Source organism: Aptenodytes patagonicus, chromosome 2, assembly GCF_965638725.1.
Source record: "Aptenodytes patagonicus chromosome 2, bAptPat1.pri.cur, whole genome shotgun sequence".
NCBI lineage: Eukaryota > Metazoa > Chordata > Aves > Sphenisciformes > Spheniscidae > Aptenodytes > Aptenodytes patagonicus.
In genome coordinates, this window is record NC_134950.1 from 164,628,947 (window position 1) to 164,653,204 (window position 24,258).

General features: G+C 39.0%; 1 protein-coding gene across 3 annotated transcripts in view; it reads right to left on the bottom strand.

The window, feature by feature from the left end:
- Window positions 1–24,258, bottom strand: part of GALNT11 (polypeptide N-acetylgalactosaminyltransferase 11) — a 54,909-nt gene that overhangs the window by 16,099 nt on the left and 14,552 nt on the right. For all 3 annotated transcript variants that reach the window (XM_076331954.1, XM_076331957.1, XM_076331956.1), the window contains exons 2-9: window positions 21,809–22,141; window positions 17,847–17,970; window positions 15,734–15,900; window positions 11,210–11,335; window positions 8,652–8,901; window positions 5,645–5,762; window positions 3,644–3,796; window positions 857–1,075 (exon numbers count right to left, since the gene is read on the bottom strand). In XM_076331954.1, the coding sequence (XP_076188069.1) occupies window positions 857–1,075; window positions 3,644–3,796; window positions 5,645–5,762; window positions 8,652–8,901; window positions 11,210–11,335; window positions 15,734–15,900; window positions 17,847–17,970; window positions 21,809–22,103 (1,452 nt within the window). In that variant the 5' untranslated portion in view covers window positions 22,104–22,141. The remainder of the gene's footprint in view (window positions 1–856; window positions 1,076–3,643; window positions 3,797–5,644; window positions 5,763–8,651; window positions 8,902–11,209; window positions 11,336–15,733; window positions 15,901–17,846; window positions 17,971–21,808; window positions 22,142–24,258) is intronic.

Here is a 24,258-nt window from a genome sequence, read left to right on the forward strand (position 1 = left end):
ACTTAATGCTTCCAATTATTGAGCTAGAAGGGAATCTGCCAACCATAATCCATGTGCACATGAAATAGTTTATTCAGAGGTCTTCTCGTTCACAGAGAAGACCTTGAGAAAGTTGTCTCAGGTTTGAAGTTATCCATTATTTTTGGGAAGCGTAAAAAGCACGTATCAGACAAATTTGGCACTGGAGAGAACGGACGCAACTGTATGCTGGCTTTGCCTGCATACAAACCCATAAACGTAGGTGTGCCATAAACACAGGTGTCAAAGCTAAGGCATGAATTTAATCGTGATTTCTTTCATGAATACACATAAAAATATCTCTCTTCACTTCTACTTTGAAGGAAAAAGGAGCAAAACTCATTTTTTTGTTCATTATCTAACAGTCAAGACTAGAAAAGCCATCATCAGTCTCAGATGCAAATGTTCATCTTTGCAGAAAATTATCCTGTAAAAGCAATGAGTTTGGAAACTAATTTCATTGTAGCCTTATCATAAACCAACAGAGCATGAATATTTGAGGCCAAATTTCTCTCTACCCAAATCCATCTTCAGAACGAACAGCCATGAAAGCGCATTCTAAAGACATCAAAACTTTGGAACTCAGAGCTTTGAGGTAAGAAACCTCACTAAATAGTATCTAGTCTGAAGATGACCTGAAACATAGATTAGAGTGAAACTGATTTGCCTTTGTCTAAAGACACAAACTCTGGTATTTTCAAGACAGCTTGTTGCAAAACTAAAACCCTATGCTCCATGGAAACAGACTATTTTTCTTGTATTTGAGCAAATCTTTCAGAAAGAATCTCAAAATAGTTAAAAAACCAGAATTCTGTATTTTTAAGAAAGTTTATCTTACCCTTCCACGCTGGATTATTTTCGGTCGTTTCTGTGCTCTATTAATAAAAACTGGCTGCGGAGCTTTGGCATTGGGCCCAGATATTTGCATCTCAGGATAGATATTATCTAAATACCACTTAAATGACTTGCAGTTCAATCTTTTTCTCAATTCTACACGGTCAGTAATATTTCCATAGTTCCTCATCCTTAGCTCAGGTCTCAAAGCAAAATACTGCTCCTGTATTTAAGAGAAACAGGTTGGGGGCAAGGGGAGAAAAATTTCAGATTATTGATTTCCAACTTCTTCCTGTTTGCAGAACTCCCAAAGTTTCATTTCATTTTGCTAGTGCTTTCAGCCATTAAGTTTGACACTGGCATTAGGAAATTCCAGTGTTTAGATTGCCACAGGAGGTGAGATTTCTCTTGCCTAACTCTGAGCTAATCTTTCTAGACTGCTTTTTTTGATGAAGACACTTCTAGGGCATGAATCTGCTGACCTTTCTTAGATGCCAACTCGAGGAGGAAACAAATCAGCCCTACACTCCATTGGCAATAAAGGCATCCTAGAGTCATTAGGTCAGAAACAGAGGTGTATATTGTCACCATCCTCATCTGGCCAAGGTTTCTTTAAATTAGTTTGATTGTCCAATTGATTGTTTTCATTGTTGTGGGGTTCAAGCGTATTTTGTCTTCCACAATTTTCAGCCTTCCAACTTTACAACTTACCAGGACAAAAAAAATTCCGTATCAGAATAAACCTACAAATGAGACTATCTTGTGAAGTTCAGTGGGACCATGCATTTATTCACATGAAGAATCAGAACTGTCACCTGGGCTTTCTGTGAAGCCCGTTTTTTTCCATTCACCTGCATTATATCCAGAAATGCTCCCGCCATGTTATTTTTTCATGTTCTAATTTATGATTATACTCGGAATTGTACCTGGTTAGGCAAGGTCAGATTAAGATTCCAGCTCAACCTTATGTGCTGTTCAACTTTAATGCAGAGACAATGGGGACAAACAGGAATTCATGAATGTACAATGTGGCAAGAATACTGTTACCAAAACTAGAAGAAAAATCCCCTTGTAGAGTCTTTAATTCCAGCTAGGTTTACATAGAAAAGGCATTGCATTCGCACATTAACTAGTTTACTAGATATTATTTAGAAATCATTTTTCAGGGCACTGAGCTATAGTATTTTGTTGGATTCATCTCTAGTAGACATCTGGAATTTACTTACCATAATGTGGTTCTGACAGTTTTCAATTACCTACTGCTGTCTCTGATATTCAGATGACAGACAGTGTCATCTCAAGACAAATTACACATCTGTCCTTATCAAGATCTTTGAGCATTTGGATGTGCTTGATGTATCACTGCTATTATAATAGCAGAGGAAGGGGAAGCATTAAGTACATTGGACTGTTGGACAACTCTGAGGAAGTTTGGAGATAGACTGGACATCACCATCAGAAATTGGTCAGCTTCAAAAAAACAGCTCTGCTATTCCAATTGCCTCTTTCCTGGTTAAAGTGCAAATTTTAGTATCCTACCTTTTCTGCATTATTTGTTTCCATTGTATACATGAACTTACTTTTACATTTTGCTTTTGACAGTTGTGAAAGTTTTGCTGTTTCCCTTCCATTTTTATTTATTAAATATTGATATTTACGCTTTGCTGCATAACAGGTCCTTTAAGTCTTTGTACTATTCATCATACAGACACTTTAGTAAATTATACTGGCCCTAAATATTTGCATTACACTTATAAAAACAAAAATATTTCCAGGCTTGCCTTCCATAAATCTGTCATAATGACAGAGAATTACATTAGATTAGAAACAGCTGGAAAAGTTCAGGACACAAGTCTGATAAGAGACTGTTAGAATCAGCAGGTTAAGTCCTTGTTGGACAAAGCAGTATTAGCTGGAAATTATAACAAAGAATCAATTCCAAGCTTCAGAGAAAGCCATCATTAATCACAAAACAACTGTGCCCAGACACCAATAAAAGGGAAAGTGATAGATCAAATCAACTAATGCATTATGGAGATGGAGACTGGAGATAAAAATTTATGACACCAATAGGTTCCTCATACTGACTGAACATCAAGATAAATGATGGGGCTTGAAATATAAACATCTACAGAATAGAGAGTTAATAGAATATGTCTTGTATAGAAATTGTAAGGCCCACAGAAGCTGGCCACACAGCAAATCCTATGGTCTCACAAGGCAAAATGCCCTCAAGTATCAGAGATCAGGGCTTCACAAAAACCTGACCTACATTTAAAACCATCAGTACCGCAATCTGAAGACAAGGAAGGAATACACCCGCCCTTGAATCCAGAAGTCAACCCTGACTGATCTTCCAGGGCAAGACAGACTAAGAATCAGACTGCTAATTAAAACAGAAAGCAACCAACCAACCAACAAAATCCCTGTCTCACCAACATGGAAACTACCTGAAGGGATACAGCAGTAGTATATGGCTGCCACGTAATACTGATTTGGACACAAAGCAATGCAGAGCTTAGAAGAACTCATTCATCATCTTTTACTTCATTAAAAAGGCATAAAACTTAATCTCCTGCAGGCAGCAGAAGTAACAGGGAGTAGACTTGTACACTCAAAAGCAAAATGACAATCCTACAGAATTTAGAAATTTGTATCAAAATTAACATTAGGAAATCAGATTACAGAAGGAAAACCCCATTAGAGACACTAACAGACCCCACTGTGATACAGGCCTTTGACAAACGAACCAGTTAATAATGTTATTTCATGACCTAGAATTGACTCTTACCTTATATTCATCCATCCACACATGTGCCAGCCTCAGTGAGTTATGAGCCATAGTGTCCTGTCCCCCTGGTGAGCCATAGGGACGTCTTTTACGGAAAATGTGTCCCACCCTGGAGCAGGGGATGATCAGAAGTCTACCACCACACATCCAGATCTGTCCATACAAAACCAGAACACACCTTATTGTACGTATACTGGCAAAGCTCACTACCTCCTCCCCTTCTTCAAGGGATACTTAGGTAGGTTTACACATGACGACGCAATTAGGTGTCAGCAACATTGTCCTACATGTCATGCTTTCTGACAAATTAATAAATCTTCAGGTTAGAAAAGACTATTTTTGTCATATCATTACACTTTCCACATAACATGTCATGGCTTTGACAAAACAAATAGTAAACTTTCTAGAATTTTATGCTCTAATGACCTATTAGAAAACACTGAAATATATGGGCTGGGATTCAACTTGTAGATTAAGATATCTACATTTATTTGCCTACATGAGAACTACATGTCCACACTTCCACGCTAGATAATGAAGATCAGTCAACATCATAAAGGGAGCCTGGAGAGCTTTTCAACTAAGTATAAGCACCTATTTTACACAGCTGTTTATTTCTGTTAAGTATATGGGAACTCAGAAATACTGTTCACATTCAGATACTACATTTAGGTGCCTTAATCCAGCTCCATTGCACCCCAGATCTAGATTTCATTTACACTCTACTTCCATTTATTTTTTTTAAATTTCTTTTTAAACTGCAGCTTCCAGCAAATCATCATTATTGGCCCTTTGTTGGACTAACATGTTCTCCGATCTCAGAAAAGTCTTCTCACATTAGCAGTTTATAATCAAGTCACTTTTAAAACTCATCCTGGATAAGATAACGACTAAAGTTCTTAACAACTCTCCCCAAGGAAAAGGGGGCTTCCAGACCTTATAAAGCTCTCCGAATATACTCCAGTTTTTCAAAGCCCTTTTTATTGAAACTGCATATTACACAGTAACAACAATAATTTCCTCACACTCCACACACTTCTACCCAGATACTTAAGAATTCTATTTTCTACTGAAAACTTGAAAGATTTTATTTATTCAATACGTACCCCTTTAAAGTCACTCAAATTTATGAAATGCCAGTTCTTATTTTTGAGCTCTCATCTCGATTTCTCCAATGACCCAATTTGACAGATTTCTCTAAAGTTTTGGGGGTTGTGTGTTTGGTTTGGGTTCTTTTTTTTTTTTAATGTTAACTTCACTTTTTAATCCCCTTTTCGTATTTGTCATGATAGCATCTCATTTTCTGGCAGACTCTTGTCAAACCTGTTGATGAATCCACTTTACAAAAGTGAAGAGGTAAACATGACACTGAGCACAAAACGTTGGTTTTCTTTCAGTGGAGTGACGGGGAAGATGAGATAAAATATAGGAAGCCCAATGAAGTATCACTTTCAAATCTCCTGATTACGACTTTCTCATTATTTTCCCAACCAAGCTGACTCCTTTACATGACTCTTAATTTAGTTATAAAATATTTATATTTTCAGGCCCTCAAAAAGGAGGCTCTAGTATCTAAAAAGCCCCATACATCTAAGGAAATATAATAAGCTTACTTATTTATCAATGTTGCTGTGAGCCACGCATCTTTTTAACCAGCTTGTGAAATTCATTAGACATTGCTTATAAACTCATTTCAGAAATTTGCATTATTATTCTTTTCTTATGCTTCTCTATAGGTATTGTGAAATGATCCACCAAACAAAGAAAAAGCCACAAACATTTAACTACAGAGCTCAAAATTCTCTTTCATCTTCCCATTAAAATTTAACTTGAAGATTATTGTAAAGGTAGGTACTGTGTGCTGAAGGCATCCCTCCTGGGAATGAAAGTACCAATTTCTGTGTGCAAATAGCTATTCCAGTGCTAAAAAAATTGTGCATAGGGAAGAGAAGCAGCCAGACACTGAGGTTCATACTCCAATACACATAAAAGCTAGATTACCCGGAAAGATATTTCCAGATTTTCTCCTCCCCAGATGTCCATGCCACTATCATATTGTCCAAGTTCATTAAAGTACTCACGATCCATGGCAAACAGGCCTCCAGCCATAGTAGGTGACCTAAAAAGGAATATTGAAAGAAGTCCATTTTCTTTTAGAGGAAAAAACCCGGTAATTTGAGCTGAATTGGCTAGTCTTAAAGCTTAAATTTAGACCTACATAATACAATTTAAATCCTGCAGATGCTAGAAATCATCAGATAACACTCCTAGCCTCAAAACATTTTCAAAAGCAGATCTGTAAGTAGTATTTGTGATCTTTCATTATTTCAATATGTATAAACCGTATTTCTTTGTATACTGAACTTGAGGAAAGGGGATAGGACAGGGAAAGAGGAACAAAGTGGCTGTATCTCTACTAAAAAAAAGTAAAAACCTGTGCACGTTTGGAGCCCATCAAGTTTTCTACAGTGAAACTTAAGAGCTGCCTTTAATTAGAGCTGTCTTTACCAGAAGCTATTTCCCTTACAGTTACAAACGTGTACACTTGCACCCAATAATGTGTTCTTTCCCTCTTACAGGGGCAAATTATACAGACCAGGCTTGACTGAACTGCAGAAGAAGTAGAATCCAGAGCATACATTACTTTCCCATATTAAATTAGATCAAGCAACAAGGTCCAAATTTAAATTATACAAGCCAGGAGGCTGCTAAAAGAAATGCTACTCCATCTCATAGATAGACTTTAAATACCAGGAGCAGCGTTGTTTCATCATTGATGCAATGATCAGTTTATTGGTAAGTTATTTACAGTTTTTATATTTGCATAGATGTTCTCTTTGGGGTTTCCCAGTTTTTTGCCTTGCCTGTGTGTTACTAGAACGGTGCTCTATTTTGTAAAAATCTGTATACGATCCATGTTGTACAGTCTCTAGACTGAATTGCTACTTTATCACAAAGTTATAATATGTGGATGCCCTAGAAGAGTATAAAAGAGAGTAAAAACACTACGTAAATATGATACGATAGTTGGAACATACAATGGGCTGGGAACAGGCTTTTTCTCATCCTTGTTAATAAAATTCTGTGATGAAACCAAGCCTAAGTCTGGATTTCCTTGCTTGTTCTCACACAATTTCCTACTACAGTTTCTGTCACTTTAAAACCTGGGTTGAAAGGTTGTTCTCAATTTTTCCATCCCTGACACCAAAATATTTCATTATGAAGGTCTCTAAAACATAAAATGTAAGACTTTCCATTTGATGGAAAGCCATTTTCAAAGGTTAAACAGCAATCTAGCTTCTTTTTCAAAGCAGGCAGACACCTCTAAGTAGGAAAAGTCGCTTTACTATTCAGAAAATGTAATCTTTTTAGATTATTAGACTCCCTTTAAAGTTCTCTGCCTTTTCCATGAGCGTTTTTCCTAAAAGTGAGTTGAAGGAATGCAACAACAGTGTTGAACACAGCAAGAACTAACCTTCAGGCATGCCCCAGATTAACTGTGAGAACAGCTCTTAACACAATAAGGATTTTAAGACAGTCTATGCTGGTTCCCCATTCAGATTTTCCCACTCTGTCCCTTTTCTTCTACCTTCAGAAACTGCCACAAGTGACACCTTCCAAACAAGCCAGTCAAACTGTTAAGTAACTTAAGAAATTTCCTGGCTTCTCAGACCAAATCTTATGATGGGTAGACGTGGAAAGACTAACTGCAGAGCTGTCAGACCACAGCAGAGAACTTTGTGCTGGAGCTGCTTGCGTCAGTCTGAAATGCTCTTCATTTACAGTCCAAGAAAAGAGAATGAAAGAGAAATGAGACTGCCCAATTTCTGATTCACTCTGCAGATCTTACAGAAGTACCACATTCTCTGCAAGGAGTCAGTTTGTAAAAAAGGTAAAGTTCTTCCACCTTACAAACCTGAATTCTGTACTGAGATGGATACCTGCAACTAGAAAAAGCACAATCAGCTTCTTGTCATTGCTCTACCAGCACTGGCCCTTCTCATGCAGGGATTCACACTGGGCCAGCTTCTATTCTCATCTCTGAACCATATGTGTCTGCTACTAAAAAAAGGTGTCTACTGACATCGTTTTATAACAGTTACGTGTCCGGTAGGAACCAGATATTGCCAGTTCTGTACAGGCGAGACAGCCATCAATGGTTAAAAGCTTAAGGAAGGAACTTGCAAGTCCTAGTGTTAAGCTTTACCAAGACTTTTGTTTCAGAACAACTCTCAAGCAATTCAGACCGCAAAAACAATACGGACAGGCTTCCAACAGACAGTTTTAGGCATTTGCCACATTGTGCAAAGAGACAAGTAATATTTTAAAGATGGTTTTCACATCCATGTGTGTTCATTTAGGAAGCTTTATGAAAAAAATAATTGCTTGTTTGAGGAAAAATATAAATGAAATCTAAAACAAAAAATGACGTTGACATAGAAAATTACCATATGCTCTGATGTTCTCTCCCATCAGCTAGGAAACCACCTTCCTATTACCACAACAACATATTTTCCCAATCTAGCAATTCTTTAGCATTTCATCACAGAAATTATAGAGCCTATATTAGTGGGATATGCAGGCTATTACTAGCACAAAGGTGCTTATCTAAATCATCATTAAGCCAAACACATCAACAGACTGGGAACAAACATCAATGCATAGCTCAAAAGTGAAATTATTGGACAGATTTAATACAGAATAGTATAAGCTCCTCAAGACTTTTGTCTTTAGCAAAAACTGCTGTTGCACAAGCATTCTCTAAAAGTGTGCTTTCTTGACCTAGTAAGACAGATATATCTAATTCATGATTAAATGCGAGAAATTAAACTGAAATAGGTAATAGTAACCAAAACTATTTCTAAGTAAAATAAACAAGTCAGATATTTGACAGGTTAGGCATCTGCTTCTAAAACTGCACATCCAGATACACTCCAGAATGCTCAAGAAGTGCTTCTGATCATCCATATGTTACACACAGCTTCACATCATGTAGGAAGAACCTTACTTGATTGGAGCAGTGGCTCCCTCTGGTCCTTCCAGTTCTGACAAAGGAACAAGATCCCACTTAAAGTGCAGGCCCCAGTTAAACCCTCCACGCACAACCGGGGAAGAACTGTAGGTAAGCGTGTCAGCACTGATTATGTCAATCACAGGGCACACCACAGTCCTGCGATCTTCTCTGATGGGAGTCAGCAGAGGTTGTAACCACATCTCGTTCACCTCACAGTGACTGTCCAGGAATACCAGCACTTTCCCTACAGAGGCCAAAGCACACAAAACACAAAGATCCACGGTAACATGAAACATAAACACATTCGCAATTATATCAGCGCAGAGTATCAGCAGTATCCTCACCACCCTGTGTAAGAGAGGGGAAACACCATCTGCACTCGGCAACGCTGACAAACCAGAGACTCCACAGGGACTAGTTCAGTCACAAAGGCAGAAGGTAGATCCTGGCTATTCACATTTAGCTATGAATTGCTCAAGTGAGCCCTTTTTTACATTTCTTTGACAGGGTTTTATAGTCATCACATGTTCTACCCAGATTCAGCAGAGCTACTGTACTTTAAATGAAGCATCATCAGACCAGCACTCTAAGAGTCAGGCGGTGCATTTGTCCTAATGCAGAGCACCTCCCATGCCCGAGTTAGATGACAGAGATAGCCGAAGATGACAGATACTGGGCTGGATGAATTATCCCCATGACAAAGCTGGTTTTGTCCACTGACTGTAATCGCCTTGGGCTCCCTTCACGTAACGCTTCAGCATCCATCCAGTTACTGTTGCAGCTAAGATCTGTGGACTTTAAACCAAGCCATTCTGATTACTTAATCTACATTCATCCATGACACAGGCCACAGCATTTCAATTCCTGAATATAAAGTAACATAGAGCATCTCCCCATTGCATTAGCTCTAGAGCGATTGTGGATTCATACCAGTTTAAAAGGAGAGTGAATGCCCTAAATGGGCATAGCCAAATCCACCAGTATTAGACCAAGCAACACTTCAGTCCCATCAGTTTACATGGGGATTATCTGCCACGGTCAGAGAGGACAGTTTGATCCATGAGAGACCTTCAGGCTCAGTTGGTCTAAAATGTCATCTGAATTTTTATGACACAACACAAAATTTATGTAACACTAGAATAACGTGGAAGAGATGGGAAAGAGCTTTAAAGAAAACAACTTAGAAACACAAAAATATACTGAGTCACCCATTAAAAACAGACAGTATTTGACTGAGGAGGAAAAAAGCAGACTCCAGCAGTTCAGAAAAGCAATAAAATGACTGAAAATTGCACTAACTCAAATGAATCCTAGCACAGCTTGGAAAGTGCAAGCACAATTTTCTCTCTGGATTATGCCATTACAATGCTAATGAGTAAACAGCAATTAAGAGACTTTATCTGCCACTCAAAATTATTTGAGAAAGTAGCACGTACTTTCTCAGACGCCAAAGAATTTATCCAGGAAGCATATTATGGTAAAAGGCACACAGTGTACATAAAGCACCAAACATAGTTTATCCCAATTAACACTCACTGCAACAACAGAAAAGCTTGTATGAAAGCATTACAATTAGATGGGTGAATTAGAAACCAGATTAGAGTGTACCTTAATAAGGAAGCAAATTGCCATTTTAGAGCAACAATTTTCACATGAAACACACAGAAAATATTCTGCAAACACAATATCCAGCACAGAGGAAGATGTTCCTGAGACAACATTCTTTCAGGGCAGGACTAGAGGAAATTCTACACTGCCTCACTAAATTTTGTCAAATACTGGTTTTGTTTTACTATTTCAGTGACACATTCTAAATAATGAACTCATTTTATTGAAAGCAAACTTACGTAGGAAGAAAAAAAAATAGAAATCAATGGTTCAGACAAAGCTTAACAAACACTTAAATTGAGCTCCAAATTTGCCAAGTCACTGTTTGGGTGACTTGAAAAAAGATCTCTCCCCTCTTACACAGCAAGATATTTCTAAAGTTAATTACAAACTATAAAAACAGTGAATTTATTACATCTACTCTATATTTACACATAAGCAACTACCAAGTCCTCCTTGATTCCTTCTCATTAAGTAACAGAAAAACCTCAGGTGAGAACTAATTCAGTAAAGCTATGAGGAAATACTGGAGAAAGCTTTATATAGATCATGGTCAACAGCATGATGCAAACATTTAAATACACAGGTAATGTTATTAAGGTCTCCATCATCATCATACAGGTATCACTGAAGACACTTTGTGTAGCTGTTGCAACATAGGTTAATGTAACAGCTAAAGATCAATGCAATTAACTCATTTCAAAGTCACTGATATTCTGAAACAATTGCAAAAATGTCTTTCACCTAAGATAGTATTATCCCAAATCTTTCTTCCCCTGTGCTGTGTAGCTTAGAACATGGTATGACAATCAGAGCCCCCAGAGTGCACTAAAGCAATCACGGGTCAAACAGTCAACATCTGAAAGAGCTGCACTACAGAAAGAGAAGTCACCCAGTTAACGTACAGTCAAAGTATGCAAGGAAAAGAGAAACAAGAAGCATACCTGTGGCATGAGAGGCTCCAATCATTCTTCCTCGAATCAAGCCTTCCCGCTTCTCATTTCTGACCAATTTTGTGGGTTTTGGAAGCTGAGCTTTAACATACTCACCCAAGTCTTTCTTCAAGTCAGCTGAGAAAAGGAAAACACAAGTTCAACAACAGGATGGAAATTGTGAAAGCTTTGTTTGAAGTCCCAGGATGTTCAACTCAAAAAGGGCCAAAAACTCTATCAAAAAGCTACCCCAATACAGCATAGCTTCAAACCAAGAGTATCAAAAGGACAGTCAGTCATCCCACATCCTACACCTGCCCTCCAACTCCCATGGCCCTTTTTTGTTGCTTTATGCTCACATTTTCCTGTTAATTGCTTCACTTTTTCATGCTGCATTGTGGAAACGCACATGGACAAAGCAGGTACATACCCTGCATTGAAAAGGGTGATGGACCATATGACTGGGCCTTCCACAGTGCACATTCCCGCTGATAAGTACTTCCTTATAGTTTCCCAACTTTTTATGCACTGCCCGTCTCAGGTTTTACACTTAGCCTTTGTTTCCTGAATACAGAATGGATTTTTATCTTTTTGTTCTGTTTGCAAAGCCTTTAGTACAATATGACTCAAGTTAACTGGAACTACTACACTTTATGCTAAAAGGAATTACTGCCGCTAAAAAAATAAAACAAAAAAGGCACTCTACAAAGAAACAGCATTTCCAAATTCTTCTCATGGTGACTGTCATTTGCAGCAGAAGTAATGAAAGCCCTTTCACACAGGCAAGTGATTTAAATTACTATACACAAAACAAACACTGACACCTTTAAAAAGAAGCATGAAGACACCTTTCATTACCTGTACCTGCTTAGCTGATACAATAGCAGATACAAAGAATTACAACTCACTCACAGGTGGTTGCTTTTCTAAAATCCAAAAAGATCAAAGACACTGCTGGCAAGCATGTGCTTTTGAAGGAGAGCAAAGTTCACTGAAGTCTATAGGCACTACTTTAACTTAACTAGCATCAATGGCAATTTTAAGAGTAACAATTTTTTCACCCAAGGACAGTGGTTTCCAACATTGAAGTAGGACCACTGAAGAGAAGATGGACACATGAAGACTGAAGTAATGGAAAAACATAAGTTAATAAGCTTATGGAGAAATAGAGAGGAATATAAAGTGAGGAAGAAAAACAAAAAGCCAGCTGAGACTTCATAAAGAACCTTGGTATAGAGAGGCAGACAGACTTTCAACAGAGGATATGCTGAAATAAATATTATTATTCTGATGAATGTCAGTTCAAACATTAAAGTTGCTGTTAACAAGATTAAATGCCAAAGGAACATATGTGGAAGCCAGAGCTGTAGCCTTCAGGAAGTACAAGAGTTTTCAGGCAGGAAGACTGAAAAAGAGATTCCCAGAAGGAACTCCAAATGTTAAGATCTCAGCCTTTGCACTGCAAGGCGGCATTGTGGGTCAAGAATGAGAAGGTACCACAGAACAAATACGGTGCTAGAGAACATTCTAGTACAAAGAAAAGTCTCTGGAGAGATGCAGATGGGATTCATTTGGGTCACAGGAATTCTCTCCCCTGGTCTTGAATGTGACATCATATGCCAGAGACAATAGGAAAGATTTTTTTGGAGAACATCTCCTAGAAAGTTGATGGAATAAAGTCATCTCTAGGATGCTACCCAAATGAGATACCCAAATAAGCAGGACAGAAGGATTTGCAAATCTAAAATAAACTAGTGCTTGAATCATTCTTCACCTGATGTATCATAGCAAGGGAAAGACAGTGTACAACTGCAGAAAACAAAGGGCTAGCACAAAGCAGAAAAGGTCAGTTATCAAACTGAGCACTTAGGGCAGATAAGGCTGCATGAAAGGGCATACAATGCAAGAGGAAGTAGTTTTGCATGTGCAATGGCATGTGCAAACTTCTGAAAACAGCAGAAGGGGAAAAAAAAAGAGAGCACGTCCATACTGGTAGCTAAACCAGGCCCACAATGCAGGCTCAAGCAGCAGAATGTAAGAGCCAGTAGTACCTAATGGCAAATATTAGTTACTCTGTACTCTCAGAGTACAGTTTTGACCCAGACAAACTAGCATTCTGCTGGGACCTGTTCCAGCTACTGCCTGGGACTGAACATATCATGGACCATTCTCAATAAGCAGTTTAGTCTCAGACACCTTTTGGGGTTTTCGTTGTTGATGGGGTTTTGTGTGTCAGCTTCATGCCCACTGGGAAGACTGATTTCTGCTGACATAACCCAAAAAATTGCGTCAATACAGCCTTGCCTGAGAATTTTGCTCCAAGGAGAGAATTGCTCCCTTTTAGCCAACAGTCTCCCAAAATTACTTGTAGCCATTATCTTGCTCCATGTCTATGTAACGAAGGCTCCTCCAAACAAGAGAAATTTAGGATGAGAGTGAGGGGCGTTATTATTTCAAAGTACTGAGTTGCAGACAATTCGCTCCTTTCCTGTTCTTCAATCTTTCTCTCCTTCTGCGTAGAAAAATGCCTCCAGTAACATCCTTCAACATATCCTGTAGACTGTTCCATAACAGGTAAAGCCTAAATCAGGGAGAAAGAGGTTGTACTAGGAAAAAAAAAAAATCCTGCCTTGCAGCAAAGGGAAAAGAAAAATATAACAGTGGGCTCAGCTGAGCCATGGAAATGCCTGTTTAGCTAGTAAGACTGTTGATGATTGAGCGTAAGAAGCTTTTTGAGGCAAAACTAGATATGCAAACTCCCAAGCTTTGCACAACAGCACTGATGTGCAGCAGAGCTCCTATATTTAAAGCTGAAGAAATAGGCAGAATTTCATCTAAGATACCATTTCAGGAAGTATGTAATGTAGGGAAAACGAATTTAAAAAAATCAAAGAGGCATAGAGATTAAGCAATTTGCCCAAGCTTACATGAGAGCCATGGCACAGCCAAAGTCTTTGTTCATTTCCTCAGTCACTAAACCAGCTTTGCTTTTCTTCAGCTGTAAAATTCCATCCGTTAAAATTAAGCAGCAGTGCAAACATCAGTAGTACCATCGTCATCGAGAGCAGTAATTCTCTGTATAAACAGCATCTCATCCCATCTTCAGCTTCAGAACATGTTCATTTGAAGTCAGAAAGGCAAAAGTAGCTACTTGAATGTTTTGAACCTAATTTGGCCTTCAAATTAGCAACAGACCAGAAGAGTGATGGTATTACTGCCTAAACACAGGCATTACTCAACCGAATGCATTACCATATTGAAAAGACTGAGTTTTGAACTAAGCTTAGCTCTGAATACGAAGGTTATGAAACTTTAAAACAATAAGCTGCACAACAGACTCTGTAGCAAAGAATGCGTATTGCTTCCAAAAACACAAAACAAGCTTTTAAATATTACACATTCTTATCAGCAAGGGAGACAGGGTGTTTGATCTTTGTTCTCTCCCCTACCTTAACGTTTGATCTGACCTCAGAGAAATAAACTAGCTGCATAACAAGAGAACTTCATTCTACATTATACATATCTAATCAGTCTCTGAGAGCAAGTGAGACCTTATCCCAGAAACCAAACGATGAGACCAGGGGAGCTAATTATATGTACTAAAAAACTATAATCTAAAAATCATTTTAAAAATGCAAAAAGTTGTGGACTTGTACAGAGGCAAGCAGGGAACTTGCACAGTCCTGCTTGCAAGTACTGCTACACTAACACATTCCTCAACAGGCATTATGCTTTTGAAGTGCCAAAACGCTTGAATTGCGTGTCTGTCTTTGCCTTGTCCATCATTCGAAAGAAAAATGCCGAAGCATCAATCTTTCAACAACAGTAAAGCAATTCTGCAAGTTTTACCCCGCTAGGGCCCCTCCCAGACCGACGGAGTAAAGGCTGCTCCACCAAGAGCCAAGGACAGCTGCTCCTAGGGTGGCCACAAGAGGCTGTGCGAGAGCCACACAGAGCCCTCCCAGCAAAGGCTGAGCTCCGATCCCGGCACACCACCAGTCTGAAATGCTGAGCAAGTACAAAAAACCTGACGCACTGTTTCCATAGTGCCACATCAACTTACTTGCAGGACCGCAGCTGAGACTCTGTGCATTCAATTCCTTTCAGATGCGTTCACAGTTAGTATTGGCTCACAAAGTTTATGGAAAGATCAGTGTAATCTGCTCTGAGCACCGGAGCAGCCTGAGCAAGGTACTGTTAAAAACAGCTAAACTATAAACAACTGCTTAATCACCCCCTCCGCAAATATACACTCCTCATTACTAGCTTCAAAACCTGTTTTTGAATGTTCAAGTCTGTATGATACAAAGCTCATCAGTAAAATGGCACCGGTGTCAAAGTGGATGCCATCTCGGGCTTCTGAGAACATCATGCATCTGTACCTGCTGGCACTTCTTGGAGATGGACTGCAGTACAAATTGGTTTTGTATCACAGCTTCCACGTTTTCATTTTGACCAGTCAATAAAGCACAGGAAGAGACAGGAAGGTCAAGAAGTGTAAGCACCGACCAAAATATTACTGAAAGGTTCTCTCACCCAATTCACTGTTGTCATCCACCAAAATAATTTCATGAAGAAGGTGTGCAGGAGTGCGATCCAGGACACTATGTACTGTGCGAAGCAGGGCAGAAAGTGCTTCATTGTAGAAACAGATAATAACGCTGGCAGATGGCAGATCAGAAGGGTAGGACTTCTCTTTACATCTGCAAACAGAAATATAGTAGTTATTGCTTTTCTTTCAGTGGGATTTCCATAGAGCTAGGTCAATAGTGAAATTTCATAAACAACATACAAACATTAAATGTGTAGGAAGAACCCCTAACTTGAACATAAAGTGCCCAGGCGTATAACATCTATAGCAGGGCTCAGCATAATAAGTTACTCTCCACATAATACAGACGTACAATTAACACTGCTACTTGTTAGAAAACAGAGGATATGATGGATTGGGGTGGGAGTGAGAATCACAGATCCTCAAGACATAAACAAGAGAAAACACTAAGGGCTTGTTTCAGCTGTCAAAACACTGTCTACTACCCTCAGGTAGCTCAGACATGTACAGGAATGGCAAATATGACGAGGCCTACAAAAACCCACAACTTTATTGGCCAGCTGCTGGAGACTAGGTTGGATATCCCAGAATACCTCCAATGGTGCTAAATACCCATTTAGACAACCAAGGTTGGGATTCAGCCTGCAGATTAAGACACTTAAGTCTAGTCACTGCTGTTAGTGGAGTATAGATAGTGTTCAGCTCACCCTAAGGCTGACAAGTACATTTTGTCAGCTGAAGAGCTCTGCATGCTCCATTAATTGCATTGACTGGATCTCTGCTAATTATAATAAAAGCAGAGACAACTGACTAATATGCAGCTATCCAAGTTTAAGCATCTTAATCTGCAAGCAGAAGATTGTTCGTTCTTTCTCCTTATTTTCAAATTTTGCCCATACTTCTAATAGGGCACAGTATCACAGATTAATGTCATTTGAAGATGCCAGGCGTGAGGGAATCCAATAAAAATAAGAAACTATAAATGAAAACTCAGAAGTATACAAGAAAAGTCTTCATTGACTTGGAATGAACTTAGCCCTTGGGAGAGACATTTCAGCAAGTACAATTCATTACATTTACCCATACCAGAGAAACCACTAGAAAAACAGACACAGGTTTATTTATTTTTCAATTCAATGTTGGGCTTTTTCATTGTTGTTACAGTGGTGGGTTTTTCCCCCCCATATGCATCAGACAGATTATAGGAAAAAAATCTGCTTTTTAATAGAAAGTATTCAGAGCAGTGCAATCCAGATACCAAGCAAGGACTTTAACTGAGAAACAGAGAGCCTTTGCCATCAGTCATTCTTCTATCTTATCCTCCATAGGCTTCGAACAAATGTGAAATAGTACATAAGGTGAAAATCTCTCATTAACTTGGGCATTGGAACATTTAATGTCCATCTTTCAAAGGTACCAAACAGAATTATAGCATCTCTTCTGGTAGTTACAGTACTGAGTATCTCAAAATGAAGATTCAAAAAAATAAAAATATTGTAGCATGCTTTAAGTAACTGAGTACATAGCTAGCAAGATGAAAGAGACATAGGACATGTAATCTTAGTATTGCTGGAAAGAAAGTTTGATTCCTAGGTCTTTTCCACATTGACTTTTATTTAAAGTATTATTTTTGGAATCTTGTTTCTATCAAAACAGCTGTCTGCCAATCCTACCACTCACAAAATTTAAATTAATATGATAAAAGTTTGAATAAGTGTATATCCAATTTGGTTCTTCATTAAGCATTCTTAAAAGTGAATTAAGAATCAGGAGAAAACTTTGCTTTCAGGGAGCAGCAGTCTTTCCTTTTTCATGGATTCTGGTTTCTGTGGGGCTTTACCTATCACATACCTTTTCCAGTTGGCAAAAAATTATCTCCAGAAATAGTATTCAGTCAGAAGAGACCAAAGAATAAAAATCCTAACCTCAACCTGTTTAAATAGCTGAAAATCTGCCTTCAGCAACACAGGAGGCTGAAAGAGTATTTAAGAGAAATGTAATACCAAAAATGTTAAATACTACATCAGGTATAATGTGAGTAACAAGTCCTTGAGCACATGAAATTATACCATGTTCTCTACAAAAATCAGTACCTACTTTGCATCTCTTGTATCAGGCACCTCCCTGTGGTATCCCAGACGATTACTGATAAGCATATTGAAAGCATGCTTCTGATAGCCCAAGTCTCTCACTTCCTGATCTTCTTCATTAAAAATCATTCCTGAAAAAAAACCCATGCCAGGATCAGTTAACAGGCTCAAAAATATCCTTTGGAAACAACCAAGGATTGAAACGTATGCTTTAACCTCCCCTAAAACCCATTATGTTCTTCAAAAATCCCCCTGGTTTTGCGAAGTGTATTTTTGTGCAACTATTTTTGTTACCCCTCACAAATAGGTAGTACTTATGAGTAGCCCTTGCAGCTATAATAAAATTAAATCATTCTCCAAAGACTGATGGCTCCATTGTGTTTATTGCCTTACCAGACACACTCCCCTCACTTAAATGGCCTCTAATTCTTAGCACCACCTAAAAACCAATATCAAACAAGCAAGAGAGGACAGACATTGGCACACAATGCATCAGCACCCACCCATACAGATGAAAGGTCCGTAACGGGATTTTTGAGAGAGAAAATACATTTACAATGGTAGAAAAACCCTCACAATAGCAGCTCCAATTTCATGCAGTTTTCTCAAGTCTGCAGTAACATAAAAATAGCTATGAAAAAACTGTAAACTTCTTGTTTATATCACCTGGGACTTTGATAGCAATTAAAATAGCAACAGAGCTAGCTGTTTCTCTATTGATTATTTTAGCAGAAGCATCAACTGTTGCTGAGCACGGCAGTGGCAGCAACTGCTGATATAAGTAAGTACACTGCTAGAGGCCAAGGTTTAAATCCTCAATGCCATGGGCTTCTCTCTCACTGAGCCATATACTCACCAGTGTAAACAGAAACAAAATATTATGGTGCTTCACTCAACTCTTCTACAGAAAAAAAGGACGGAGAGGAGGGAAGTGGTAGCCACCACCTGTGTCTGCTAGCCACTTCTGCAACAATTCAGGTAGCAGAGCAACGACTTTTTATTGTCTCTGTTCAACTGGCTGCACAGAATGAGATGCATTATCCAGCTATTATCAAGCTACAGAGGCAATTTCACTGAAATTTCAGTAGAAGTGAGCAAGGATCATGTAATTTATCTCCTTCCACCCTGCTCATCAAAAACCTGCAGAAAATAATTAACAAGGGGGTTCCTTATTCACATGCTACCATACATCTAGGATGATATGCTTCATAGAAGCATAGGCTAATTTAGGTTGGAAGGGACATCTGATCTAATCCCCTGCTCAAAGCAGGTCCAACTAGATCAGGTTGCTCAGAACTTGTCCAGTCAAGTTTTGAAAGCCTCCAGTATCTCCAAGGATGGAGATTCTACAACCTCTTCATGTCCCTGTTCAGGCATTTGACCACCATCACACTGAAAATGTTTTTTTTTTCTAGTAAAGGAAAATAACCCATCTAATAGAAATCTCCTCCTTGCTTTAATTTCTTATCACAATTCCATGCACCTCCGGAAAGAGCCTGGCTCCATCTTCCCTACAGCCTCCCGTTAAATTGCTGTTGACAGCAATAAAATCTCACCCCTTAGCCTTCTCTAAGGCAGAATAAACCCAACCCTCTCAGCCTCTCTTCATACCTCCTGTTCTCCAGTTTTCAATAGCTATGCAAAAGCCAGCTGAGCTCAAGCCTGGAGAAAATGAGATGGGTTATAAAACAGAACAGAAGAAAAGGTCATTTGAAAAGGAAGAAAACCTCAAAACTTTTTTAATAAAAAGTGGCTGGCCTTCAGAGCACAGCTGCGTCACCACCAGTTGCATTTCAGCAACAAAGTCTACCTATAGGCATAAGATGACCTTCTAGAGGGAATTCTATGCATCCGCATTCCCACCATTTACATTTCCCACCCTGTTCGCTTTTAGTCTTGAGTACAGCAATGGTAATGCAGCTGCTCTATCAAACACCTCAAGAGTAGATGCCTTAACATTTGTGCAGGACCCAGTGGGAAGTGCTGGGTAGTGATATCTGGAAAAGACGTGCGATACACCCACACAGTGTGTCTTGTGGTGACTGACACTATCCATGCTCATGGATGAGTGCTCCCACTGTGGATAAGTTGCATCACGGGGACAGGAATGAGATCTGTTCACAGTGGCAGTGCCACTCTTCCCAGCGGTCTAAAATGGTCAGTCAGTCCTCCTTTGAACCACATGCATTTCCAAAGTAAGGTTTCCAGCTTGTCAGTTCAGACACCCAGCTCAATCATTCTTGATTACTCAGCGTCACAGTAACGCTGTGCCACTAGGTCAACTTAAAACATTTTCTTTATACAAAGCACAAGCTTAAGAACCACACACCAAATGTTGCATTCTACAATCCGTCCATAACCAATCACTAACTACTTTTTTCTGATCTTCTGAATATAGACAAGAAGGAACGCTAATATTTTTAAAACATTCTCATGAAGAACAATAACCAAAAATGCATGCAAAAGGCCTGAAAGATTTAAGTCCAAACAGCAGATAAAAGCCTTGGAAAATAAGGGCTTTGCAATCGAAACATCAGTTTAGGCTTTACTTCAGCAGTGTTATGTGGCTCTCCCAGATTAAAAAAAAAAAAAAAGCTAGATTGTCCTACCAGATGACAGTTTGGTTTTGGCTATCATACACCAAACTTCTTTTCATTTTTTTTGCTTTGTGTGTTTATCACTGCCCTACCCTAGATAGACAGGAAGCCCTTTCCTGCAGCACCTGATCTAATTCTAACAGAGCCAGCTGTCTCTTGATGATTTATGTAGAATTTATCCTGGCACTATAATTCCCCTTGGCTTTCACCAACCAAACCAGTCACTTGGTTTGAAGATCAAGGGGCTTCTCAGTTAAAAAGGTCCAATTTCTTTCCTGGCCAGTACTGAATAGCTGGAAAGAAACGGCCACCTCTGGACCGGCCTTCACCTCACTTGGCTCTCATGCTTTTTGCAGTGAAATGATAAACATTTGTAATGCCACAGGGCAACATGAATTGGCATTTTTCCTACATATTCATATAGGTCTAATGACCAAACTTCAGTTTCTGAGTTGGTCAAGTTCTATAAACTCTTGAAGCTGGTGATCCAGCATTCATCCAAAGTAACGACAGAGGACTTCAATCAGATATGAGTATTAAACTCCTGGCTATGAAGGGTACTATGCCATAATTCCCAAAGCAGCAGACACTGATGCCACAACACTCAACATCTGCCTCCAGACTTAGAGCAAGTTTGCAGGCCAGTAAGCAACGTGCCTCAGTTTGCATATCTGAACACAACAGCGAACACTAAGCTGTAAGCAGTTAAATATACAAAGCATTTTAGTTTGGAAGGCAAGTTTGGAAAACAAACCCAAATCATCTCATTGATGAAATATGCTCCAATGAAACACACAGACCTTTGTTGGTGCAAAGGAAGCAGGATTTGGCCCTAACCACTGTCATCCCAATAAATCTTTCATTGTAATTCATCCCACACACATTTTCTGTAGATGATTTCATACTCCAAGCATATTCTCCAAATCAATGGGTCCTCTTCATTCTGTATTGTTACCAAGCTATTTTTAATTACTGCATATGAGTAGAGTTTCTCTGTGGCTAATAAAAGTTCATGCATTTGAGCCCAGTCAACATAGGAGTAAGATATGAAACAAGCATACAATGAACCTTCCAAAAGCAAGAAATACATCAAGGGCAGACACCTTGCTATAATCCAGTCCTCCTCATTAGCACTTACACAGCACAGTTGTAAATGCTAGGAATAGTATATTTTGGATTAAACACCATAGAATAAATTTCAAGTAATTCCTAGTGAAGAGAGCCACTAGTACCACCTGCATTTTAACAAAAAACTACTTCATTACACAATTTTCCCTGCGATCCTTTAAAAAACAAACCAAGCAACGAACCTTAATATCTCATTTCTTCTACTGTTTTAATAACTTTGTCACCAGCACTGAAAACCACTTACCCATTTCAGGAGAGAATTCTACCTCCCCCTTAACTGGGTCCTGGACATGATTTCCAAGAGGATTTCCTATCTTATTCTCTTTCTGTTGCAATTCAGGTATATGAACAGGCCCCCGCGTAAAACGGGGGTAGAATTTTTTTGGAAATGGCCTCTGAGGTTCCAGCCCCTTGACGGGCACATTCTTGAAGGATTGGTTCTCTTCACTGAAGTTGAAATAAACAAAGAGCAGAAGTGTCCAGGTCACAGATGTGAAAAGGCACCCATAGCAGAAATAGCGAAGTGTGACACTTCCCATTGTAGACTTAGCATCGTTGAGGACCCATTCTCAATTACCTGAAAGAGAGTGAAAACACACATTTTGAGAGTGCTGCCTGTTACCTCATCAGGTCTATACATTAGGAAATGCATTCTATAGGTTGCTCTTCCATTAAATGATTTTTGGAACTTAAAGTTTAAGCACAGACCTTAGGAATGAAATCCCTTTTCACTCTCCCATTCAAAAAATAAACACGACCAGTTTGCACATTCTGTGTAGATAAACATGCTTTAAAACATGAAGCAAACAATCACTGAGAGCCCCATGACACATCACAATTAAAGGCTAAAATGATTAATTTTTCCTCATAATAGTTATATAATTATCTCTCTCCCACAACAGCACATTCTTGTATGCCTGCATTCATTTAAACATATCACTATTTAACATGTTAGACACAGGGAATTGATTCTTCACAGAATCACAGAATGGTTGAGGTTGGAAGGGACCTCTAGAGATCACCTTGTCCAACCCCCTTGCTCAAGCAGGGCCACCTAGAGCCAGTTGCCCAAGAGTATGTCCAGTTCCTATCCTAAAGCATAGAATGAGAAAACATAGACTCAAAAAGCTACATAGTTCAGTCCTTCTTGCCCCAAATTTAAGAACAGCCGTCATGTGCATCCCAGAAATTCCAGAAATCACGGGGTGCAATTTAACAACACATAGCACCAAGATAGTCACATTTACAGATACTCTTCTGGAAAGGAAACAGATGTGGGACAGGGAAAGAGCAAAAAGCTCCAAGGTAATTTACTGGGTTCCTGCAGACCTCTGTAGACTCCAGAAAAGCTTCCATACTCCCTGGAGGAGATGCCCACCTAGAGCTAGAAGGAAGCAACCCAGCCCAGAGTTTTACTTCAGGCACCCATCCACTAACACAATTTCCCCAAGGTATATTGAAAATTACTATCGTAAGCAAATCCCCGAAGTGAAGCATATGAAGCTGGTGATAACATTTTATTTATGGCCCAGGAGAATCAGGTAAACTTTCTGGAGTTTCTCAAATCTAAAAAAAGGCTCCAAAAAAAAAACCCCCAAAAAAACTATACAGCTCGGTTCCCAAAACTGAGAAAAACACTAACTCAAAGAATTAGATTTCTCTCATCGTTATCTAACCACAACAAATTCTTTGCATAGTAACAAAAAGTCAGGAAACCATTTCATCACCTTTTAATCATCAAAACATCTGTTTTAAGAAAATAAAGTATTGGGTAGGAGTCAAGGGTTTATGCTGATGCATTTTTCAGACCTCAAAAAGTCGGAAACTACCAGAAGTCCTCAGGTCAGCCTGGCAAAGAATAAACCACAACAACATTTATGAGTACAAACAGATTATTCCTTTCTCAATATGGAAAACTACTAAACAGAAGTAGAAGGCGTTCATGATCCCAAAGAAACCTATAAAGATCCCACTTATTTTGGCAGTGCAATTCTGAGTCTTAAGTGACTTGCATCCAAAAAGAATACACGTCAAAATTCAAGCTCACATTTCCCAAACTGCAGCAGGTCATTGTCTCCCTTCCAATAATAAAATATCCACAAAGTAAAATAACGCAAAAAAAACAAACCTCCTCAAAAATAATTTACCCATTGTTCTTACCATGTCAAACTCCCTCAGTTCTGCAAGGCAACAATCTATGCAGCAGTTAAGCCCAAGGAGCTTAAAAAGGTCTTAAACGGGGTTTAAATCTCATACTGACCCTGTGCATACAGATGAATTGTATGCTCTGTGAAACAGGCTCTTTCTCTAATACTGTCACAGAGAAATCTTACCACTTAACTGTAGGGCCATGAAATTAGTCAGGCAACAAATGCTCTGGGGGCAGAAATTATTAAAAAAACCCCCTCATTCTAGCTAGGAGAACGGGTTTACCGGTTGGAAAGGTACAGACCACCAATCCCCAATGCCTTATTCCCTGTGCGAACAGTGGTCAATGATCATAGCAAGGCAAATCTAGGCTCAGAAAAAGCATGCAAGGCTGCAAAGGAGCAAGATTAGATAAATAGTTATATCCTCTAATTATAATAATTCTTCTTGCCAGACAGTCTGCAGACAATTAATACTTATCCATAAAAAGATCTGGGTGCTTGCCAGGTTTTTTTTGTGCAGCCAGGAGGAGGTCATCTGCTGTAA